Here is a 9,887-nt window from a genome sequence, read left to right on the forward strand (position 1 = left end):
ACAACATGGTTTGTTTTTTTTTCCCCCTGTGTGAAATTCGGGTTGCGTCACCCTTGTTTTGTTTTTGTTTTTTTCTGCTTACAAACGTAATCATTATTTTCCTATCAACGTGTTGTTGTTTTTTCTTACTAAATTTTTGCCAGTGACAACCCTTTTGTTGCCGTGTGTTCTTTTAAATCAAGTGCGCTAAGTGCATGCTGCACACGGGACCTCGGTTTATCGTTTCATCCGAATGACTAGTAGCAGAAGTGGAAGCAAATAATTGGTGGTGGTGATTGTGGTTGTGGTAGTGGAAACGGTTGCGGTGATGTTGCTATCGTTGTTACTTGAGAAATAGTGTACTGTGGGATGTGCGCGGGGAAGTGGGGTGTGGGGGGAGGGGGCACGGGGGAAGGGCTGGGGGGCTGGGGGTGGGGGGCGGGCGTCGTGTCTATGTGTTTGGGGTTGAAGAGCATGTATGTGTGTGTTTATTCGTGTGTATCTCTCTGTGTGTCTGTATGTCAGTGTGTGAATGAGTGAGCTGAAACACACACACACACACACACACACACACACACACACACACACAACACACACACACACACACACACACACACACACACACACACACACACACACACACGTGAGTCAAAAGCCATACATGCGACATCACATCTGCAGCAAACCCGCAGTTTACACGGATGAAGGAAAAAAGCACACATCCATAAAACAAAGACAGACAGACAGACAGACAGACAGACAGAGGCAAAGACAGACAGGGATGCACAGATGGTCAGACGAAATCTCGAAGTCGATTGATTTTTTGCGTTATATCTTTTTTTTTATTCATTTCATGACAATAATGAATGTCCTATCCAATTGATAATGACCAAAAAAGCAACTTAGGATATCCAGGTTATACTTCAGAATAACATTTCAAATAATTATTTGTCTATCAATTTTTTGCTCAAGCATAAAAAGATCAGTCTATCTAATGAAATCTGAAGTAAATGGTAATCTTTGGGGAAAAAAGAAAAAGAAAAAAAAAGCCTATACATTTCAGCTACAACGATGAATTCCACATTTCATGGACTCTAAAAGCAGAGGTATTTCAGTGTACGTTTGGTTCAAGGGGAGTAACCAGTAATAATTAAACCAAATAATTGGTTGCTTGAGTTGTCTTTCGCTTTCACACACGATGAATGCTGCTTCTGGGCGAAAATCACAGTGCTGTGTCCATTTCATGTCACGGAACAGTCAAGGGTCCAATCAATGATGACAAGCAACATTGAAAAGGCGAATAAAGCATGATGAATCATTCAAAATTTTAATACGTGAAGTGCCATTATAACATCAACAAAAATAAGATCAGAAAACACCGTCCACATTTGAAAATGATAATCAGAAAATATACTCCTGTTCACAAGAAGAATAAGCGTATTAGGATGTGGATGAACATATCAAAGCAATAACAAGTCTTTGAAAATAAAGTGTAATAGGTCAATGAAAATTCCTGTAGTTTTCTTAAAAACGATAAATGAGTTTGTGAATAAATACATAATAATAATGATGATTTTAATAATAATGATGATGTTAATAATAATAATAATAATAATAATCATCATCATCATCATCATCATCATCACAATCACAATCATAATCATAATCATCATAATCATCATCATCATGAATATGGGCTTAATAAACAGGTTTATTTCTTTTGATTAAGACATTATCAAGTACATGCAGAATTGTTCAGAGTCACTAACGACATGAAAAGAGAGAAAAAAAAGATTACAAATGTACATCCAATACCAACAAGACTGACATTTCATAGCAGAAATTTTACACGGAAATCCAGCACCAACAGGAATTACAATTCAAAGCATGAAGAACATACCGGGATAAAATGCACAATATCTAAACAGTGTGATATCTGGAGATTCTGTCTTAGTCTGGCTATAACAAGAATAACAGGAACCACTAACTAACACAACCACTACACATCAACTTTACAATGACATATCAACAGTTTACATTTCCACACTAATTGAATCCAAGTATTCATCAGGACACATACAGATATTCGAAAGTAACTACAAAGTAATGTCGTAGAAGGTATATATAAATATATATATATATATATAGGTTTGAACAGAAAATGGCCAGGAAAAAAAACATACGTGTTTTGACTAAAGATATAACATTTCTCCAAAAGAGGCATACTGAACAGTCTTGTGAACAAAAACTCATTCCTTTTTTTATGAAAGTTGATGAAACTCTGTACACTGTTCATACTATGACAAACATCATCAAACTGCCGTGTATCTTGCACAGTACAAGAGGCTATGGAAATAATACACCAATACAAATGTGAAAACAAGAAGGTAATCAGAACGTCCTCAGTTCACCTCAGAACACCTCCCTGAAACGAACAAAGAGCCTGCACTAAAGTACTTTCACACTCCCTGCAATGAACAAGGAGTCTGCACTAAAGCACACACACACACACACACACACACACACACACACACACACACACACACACACACACACACACACACACACACACACACACACACACACACACACACACACACTCCTTGCAAAGAACTAATAATTTGCACCATGGTATACACATACTCCCTGCAACGAACTCGTATTTTGCACTAAAGTACACTCCCGCTCCCTGAAACGAACAAGGAGTCTGCACCACAGTACATTCCCGCTCCCTGAAACGAACAAGGAGTCTGCACCACAGTACATTCCCGCTCCCTGAAACGGACAAGGAGTCTGCACCACAGTACACTCACATACCCTGCAACAATCGAAAGTAGTGTACACCATTGACTCGAAGTCTTTTAGAACTCAGCGGCTTGGGTAGTATGCTTAATTTCGTTAACCCTAGGAACATGTTTCACAATATCCTACCCCCTAATATTTCGAACTATCATTCCACCCGTGCCCGTCTTGTTTCTTTGTAGTTGGTTACTGTAATTATCATATTGCAAGTTTTTATTATAAGAAATCTGCATTGGAACGTTGGCTGAAATTTATGCCAATTACTTCAAGCGAATGCAATTCTGTGAAACAGGTATAAGTCATGATTAGAAAGAGTAGAAAAAAAAACTTGTAAAACTAAGAATAATATATGAAATGTGGATAATAAAAAATATATATATAAAAGAAAGAAACAAAACATGATAGCTCCGGGAAAACAAAATGATAATAATAATAATATATATAAGGGAAAAGGGGGGTTATAAAAGAAAAGTCCATGTCACAATGATGTGTTGGATGTTAGACTTAACGTGTGCAGTCATATGCATTTTTTTTTTTAGAAATGCCCACCACCCCCACCCCCCACTCTCCCCATCCTCCCTGCCCTCACCACCCATCAAACAATCAGAAAGTTTGCTGCAAGTTGCTTCCGTGTCCGATCACAAGAGGATTATTTGTCCTCTCAGACTGACCAACAGTGCTGAATGAGTGGAGGCAGGGTAATCCCCTTCCTAAACAGTGCATGCATGCACTTCCTTGAGAGAATAACCCTTGCTATAAATAGCCTTTACTTGTTTTGGCAAAAAGACCAATACTATTCTTGAAATAGTACGCGAAGTGTAGGATGGGGAAAAATTGTCTAAATGTCTCTCATACGAAAATATTCTTTTATTTTTCCTTGTCCATTAATCTTCTGTGCTACCTTTTGATTCAAAATGTGTTTTCCAAAGTGTGAAAGTAGTGTGTGTGTGTGTCTGTGTCTGTGTCTCTGTGTTATCTAAGTTTCGACTTCTTGAATCGACTGGTGTATTACAGAGGGTATTAAGAATGATCATTCATATTTTGCCTTATGTTCAACGCCATTGTTTCATAGAATCTTTGAAAACTATCAAATAAAACCAATATGTTATTCGACCATCTTTTTGGTACAGCTTCTGTCTCTAAACAAAACAACAAAATAACAAATAAAAGCGGTGATCAAGAAACAAAACAAAAAGCAACATAATAGGGGCGTGAGGGACGAGGGGGTATTTCTATTTCATTGTTTATACAAAGGCCCCAAAACTTATTATCCCTAAACCAAAAACTGGAGAAAAAAAACTGTTCTATAACTCTTAAAGCTCAACTTGTTAACTCATACAGATCAGTTTGTCTGATTCAAAACTGTTGAACCCTTGTAGCTCAGTCTGTTGAAACTCAAATAGCTCAGCCTGTTCAAATAATGTAGCTAAACCTGCATGTATAACACTTACAGGTCGGCTCCTTCCTACTCGTTAACTTTTTGCAAGCGGTGACCGGTCCGTAAAGAGCGAGTCCCACAGGGTCAACGAGAGGGAAACCGAGACCTGACGTTGCCAGACTTGCGAGGTTTGCTCACGTTTAGTGCCGTCAGTTCGTTTACGTTTTCATGAATAAAACTGACAGCTGCTGGAAGCGACTGTATTATGTGATAGATAGCATGTGGGCGTAGGATTTCTACTGCCTTCGATAAAGCTACTCACCTTATCCCTTCTGCACTTTCAAAAGCTAAAACATTATAGTTTCTCTCCTCCCCCCCTCCCCGCCCCCCTTTTCACTGCCTCGCGTGCCTTTTACTCCGAATAAAGTACAAGATCAGCACTCTATGTTATAGATGCATTCACAAAACTGCCCCTTCCTATCTCTGCGGCTGCCTTCACCTCTACACTCCATCTCGCTCACTACGATCGGCCTCGGATCCACTCTGTTTACGCATACCCAGATTCAAACACTCGACTATTGGCCGCCATTCTTTCTCTGTTACTGGACCTTGCGATTGGAATGAACTTCCTTTTTCGCTTCGTCAAGTCTCCACACTCAGCTCTTTCAAGTCTGGCCTTAAAAACCCACCTCTTCCCAAAATAGCCTCCCTTGCCTGCCCTTCCTTGTCTTTAGTTTCTGCAGTATTAGAGTTATGCATGCGTGTGAATGACTGGTGCGAAAGCGCTTTGATTTGTCTCTGCACAAGATCCAGCGCTATATAAATACCATTATTATTTTATTTATCATTACCCCCACCCTCTTCTTTGTTTCTTCTTTTTTTTTTTTTTGAAAATTTCTGTTTATCTTCAAATCAAACCCTTCCCAACCCACTTACCCACGCTCACACTGCACAGTCTTGGTCTTGTCCGTTGTAACTGATTCACTTGGCTACATAACTGGACTCTATTATTTATCATGAAGATACTCCATTCTGAACAGCAGTACCATAAGATGGTCCACGCATAATGGTTTCTTTCAACAGTTTTGAGAGATAAAGATGCAGTCTAGAAATGCTGTTGTGGGTCAGTTCGAATACAGCTGGCCAACAAGTACAGTGACTGATTTTGCTGTGTATTGTTTTGTTCTAGAAACTGTCCTCTCTGCATTTAGCTTTGGATGTGACTTTTCGATGACGTTCCCGAATAATCCAAAAGTCACGGCTGACATGCAGTACGAACATTCACATCAAACAACAAAGCCAGATTTATTGTATATGTGTGTTCATTTGAGTTCATTGTTCCAAATCCACGTATTACGATACTGAATTGCTGTTGAGTATAAACGTTTGCCCACTGGCAAAATACTTAAGGTCAACTTGTTTGGTACAGGGGTCTTGAGATTGTATGTATGCTTTGTCTCTTGCATGATCTTGTCTTGTTGTTTGTACTTAAGAAAAAGGGGGCTGACATTGTTATGTATGTATTGTTTATCGCGGTCGCTTTCGCTGCAGATAGCTTAGATGTGACCTTTTGCCGCCGTTTCCGAAACAAACAAAAAGTGATGACTGACTGCAGTGAGAGCAAGAATGTAGAGACCAACGACATTGGCTTCATTTGTTTTGGTTTGTTGTTGTTATTGTTGTTTGTTTATTTGTTTGTTTTGTTTGGTTTTGTTGGTTTTGTTGGTTTTTTGTTTTTGTTGTTTTTTTGGGGGGTGGGGGTGGGGTTTGCGGGGGAGGGGGGGGGTTGTTGTTGTTTTTTACATTGGCGCTAATTCAAAGAGCATATGCCCGCATTATTTTTTTTTTATTTAGCCTACAGGTGGGCACAAAGCTATTTTAATGGCGAACGTTCCTGTCGCTTTGCTTCTTGTCAGCTCGATTTGTCTCATGTCGTTTCGTCTTGTCCTGTTTTTCGGTCGTCAAGCAACCTTGCATGCCCCCTGTGGAAGACGAGACTGCCTTTTCAGGGAGAAACATCAAAGGAACATGTCCTGGTTGCCCAACGGTCAGTCACCTGTCGTGTCTTTCCGTCCCTTGTCACTGATCGAAACTCAGTCGCGATCGAGCTGACCACAAGTGGTAAGTCACAATGACAGCCCGGAATAATTACACATGACCTTGAACTCAACAAACAGACTCTGCGCACTTGACTGTGATCTCAAACAGGATTATCTGGATACTACTTACCTTTATAATGAAAGAGAGAGGGGAGTGGGAAAACCCGCATACCTTTCAAAATAGATATTGGTCTGAAAAAACGTATACCTACTGATGCCAAAAAAAGTAACATCAGCCTCAATATGAAGCTGTATACCTGACACCCCTACCACCCACCAGCGTCCCTTTCCCCACAACAGTTGTTTTGCGTTACTTATCTTATATGTCATGACTTTCTGATTTACCTTTAAACGGTTGTGTTTTTTTTCTTAGGAGAGTACATGTAATGTCTTCACAAAAAGCGACTATACCCAATAAGAAAATAAAACACCTGAAAATCAGTAAGCAAATCTACATGTAACAGATCACACACACTGGACCAATTACAAAAATGCATTCGCCTGAAGTATTCTATCGTGAAACTCAGCCTAACGGAGAGAGACTGACAGTAACTAAAACGAGCCTCAAATGAGCAATATGATGAAAATGTCTAAGGTCCACGTGTGGGAGCCTGCAGGGTGCCAAAGATGGTGCTGAGTAAAGGAGAGCTGAGCAGGGGAGTCAGCTTGTCAGCGGAGGAGGCAGACGGGGAGGACACCCCTCGTGGAGCCACTCCCCCACCACCCGGCAGAGAGCTGGGTTTGTACAAGGCGTGGACAGGGCCCGGGTAGTAGGTCCCGTCAGGGGACTCTCCCCCCATCACCGGGGACGCTCCCCCCATCTCCCAAGGCATTTCCCCGTTGGCATCTGCCAGCATCTGCAGGAAAGAGGTGTCCTGTGGCACGGGTGGGCAGTCGTCCTCCATCCGTCGCAGGACAGGCGGGGCCGGGGAACCCCGGAAACCTCCCGTCAGGGACAGGAAGTCGGACACATCCTCCGGGGCGATTGTCAGTACCGGCATGCCGGAGACGTCCTTCATCTCCTGGTCGCTGTCAGCAGGGCTGGGGATGACCCTGGGGGGCGACCCCGCGCAGTCGCTCAAGATGTCCGAATCCGGGCTAGGACTCCGGCTGGGGACAACGACAGTAGCGCCAGGCACCACCACTCCACCAGTACCGGCCAGGGTCCTCCTGACTTCCTGTCCAGGGCAGGAGGTGAAGGGAGCCGGGCCGCGGAAGTCTCTGGAGTTCTTCATCGACACGAGGACGTTGTTTCTGATGTTGAACTGCCCGCCGTTGGAGAGCAGAGGGGGTGCGCGCGCTGCACGGATAACCACGTTCTTCTTGTGGCGGGATTGCCGGGGGGGGTCTCCGGACACCAACTGCCTTGGGAGGATCTGCAGGGAGGGGAAGGGGGAGGAGGAGGAGGAAGGGGCGTGGGTGTGGGTGCGGGTGTGGGTGTGGGTGTGGCAGCAGTTACGTGCCGTGTGGACGGCCTGTTGGTAACGGCCGGTCAGGTCATACAGCTTGTTCAGGTCCGCCCTCAGCTTGTCGTTGGTCTTTTTCAGACTCTTGTTCTTCTGCACACAGACGAATGTCACGACTATGTGATGCGCTTAATCAATAGACTGACGTTCAACAGAGATGAAGAATCTAGTGAGCGCATACGTCAGCAATGCGCGCACACACACGCTCACTCTCTCTCTCTTTCTCTCTCACACACACATACACACACACACGCACGCACGCATGCATGCACGCAAGCACACACACACACACACACACACACACACACGCACGCACGCACGCAAGCACACACACACACACACACATGCTCCCACACGCACACGTACACACACACACACACGTAACACAAAGTGACAAGACAGGCATAGAGACAAAGACAGGGAGAAACAGACAGACAATCAGAGACTAATATGAGAGCTGCCTATTTTAATAACTATACTATACTACACTATACTATACTATACTATACTATACTATACTATACTATACTATACCTTTTGCAGCTCAGATTCATGGGCCTTTCTCCTCATACGGCTTTTTTTGGCCGCCTCTCTGTTTTTAATCTTACGTTTCTCCTGCTTGCGCTTTTCTTCTTCCGTCAGCTGCAACGAGGAGGGGGAGATAATTGTCAGGTGTTTTTTTGGTAGTGTTTTGGGGGGGTTTGGGGGTGTGTTTTTTAGACTTCCTCCAGAATTCAACAGTCACATGCTGATGTGAATTAATGACGAAGAGGAAAAGTAAGGAAAGAAAGAGAAAGAAAGACAGGCTAAAGAAGAAGAAGACGAAAAGTGATGACGAAGATAAAGATGATGACGAATAAGGAATAAAACACATCGCAAAGAAAACGAACGACAGTCCAAAACTAACAACAGAAGTCTTTTAACGTGTTACTTGTCCTCATTACCAAAGCTTTTGTAAACTCCACTATCAGCATATCCACACCACTTTCAGTGAATCAACAAAATAATGGAAACTGTATATCTTTCTGCATAAAAAAACTGGGGGTTTTGTTGTTGTTGTTGTTTTGGTTTGGTTTGGTTTGGTTTGTGTGTGTGTGTGTTTTGTTGTTTTTTTGTTTTTTGTTGTTGTTTTTTTTTTTTTTTGGGGGGGGGGGTGTTTGTTTTTTGTTGTTGTTGTTATTGTTTTTTGGGTTGTTGTTGTTTTGTTTTGTTTGTTTTTTGTTTTGATTTTTGTCGGGTTTTTTTGTTTGTTTGTTTTTTTTACGATAATAACAGTGATAAGAAGAAGAATTAGCAGTAGAAGTAGTAGTAGAACAACAACAACAACAACAACTTTGAGAACCAGAACAAGAAGAAGGACAACAAGAACAACAACGAGAAGAGAAGACGAACAACAGAACAACAACAAGAATAAGAATAGAAGAAAAAAAAATTTTAAATACTGCGCGGGAAGGCCCACAGCGCTTACCTCATACTCCTTCGGTTCTTCAAACTCCACGGTTAGTTCCCCCTTTCCTTCCTTCAGCCGCTCCAGCTGAATCTTGTCCCGAAGCTGCTGTAGCATCAAGGGCCGTTCGCTGCCCTCTCTCTGGGCCTGCTCAGCGGCTTCCTGGAGCACCAACATCAACAAATAATAATAATAATAATGATAGTAATGATAGTAATAACAATGATAATAGTAATGGTAATAACAATAATAATAAAAAGAAATAATAGTGATAATGAAAACAGCAACACTAATAATCATAATTATAATCATGATAATAATCATAATAATAATCATCATCATAATGATAATAATATTAATAATAATAATTAATAAATAAATAAATAAATAAAAGTAACACTGGCAAGGCTGTTTTTATGGTTCAGGAAGACTACATGTTTGTTTTTCCTCCCTCTGTGTGTGTGTGTGTGTGTGTGTGTGTGTGTGTGTGTGTGTGTGTCTGTGTCCATGTGTGTTTGGGCGTCTGTGTGTGTGTGTGTGTGTGTGTGTGTGTGTGTGTGTGTGTGTGTGTGTGTGTGTGTGTGTGTGTGTTTGATCTGAGGAGATAGAGCAATAAGTAAGTAGCCAGATAAACACAATGGACGAACAAAGAATTGAAATACAAACAAAAATAAAAATAGACAGACAGATAGATAGATAGATAGATACCTTCAGTC

General features: G+C 41.7%; 1 protein-coding gene across 2 annotated transcripts in view; it reads right to left on the reverse strand.

The window, feature by feature from the left end:
- Positions 1-5,931: 5,931 nt before the first annotated feature.
- LOC143292373 (uncharacterized) overlaps positions 5,932-9,887 on the reverse strand; it is a 6,506-nt gene continuing 2,550 nt past the window's right edge. For both annotated transcript variants that reach the window (XM_076602585.1, XM_076602588.1), the window contains exons 2-5: positions 9,880-9,887; positions 9,193-9,333; positions 8,259-8,366; positions 5,932-7,817 (exon numbers count right to left, since the gene is read on the reverse strand). The exon at positions 9,880-9,887 is cut by the window's right edge. In XM_076602585.1, the coding sequence (XP_076458700.1) occupies positions 6,849-7,817; positions 8,259-8,366; positions 9,193-9,333; positions 9,880-9,887 (1,226 nt within the window). In that variant the 3' untranslated portion in view covers positions 5,932-6,848. The remainder of the gene's footprint in view (positions 7,818-8,258; positions 8,367-9,192; positions 9,334-9,879) is intronic.

The sequence above is a fragment of the Babylonia areolata genome, chromosome 18, assembly GCF_041734735.1.
Source record: "Babylonia areolata isolate BAREFJ2019XMU chromosome 18, ASM4173473v1, whole genome shotgun sequence".
Lineage (NCBI taxonomy): Eukaryota > Metazoa > Mollusca > Gastropoda > Neogastropoda > Buccinidae > Babylonia > Babylonia areolata.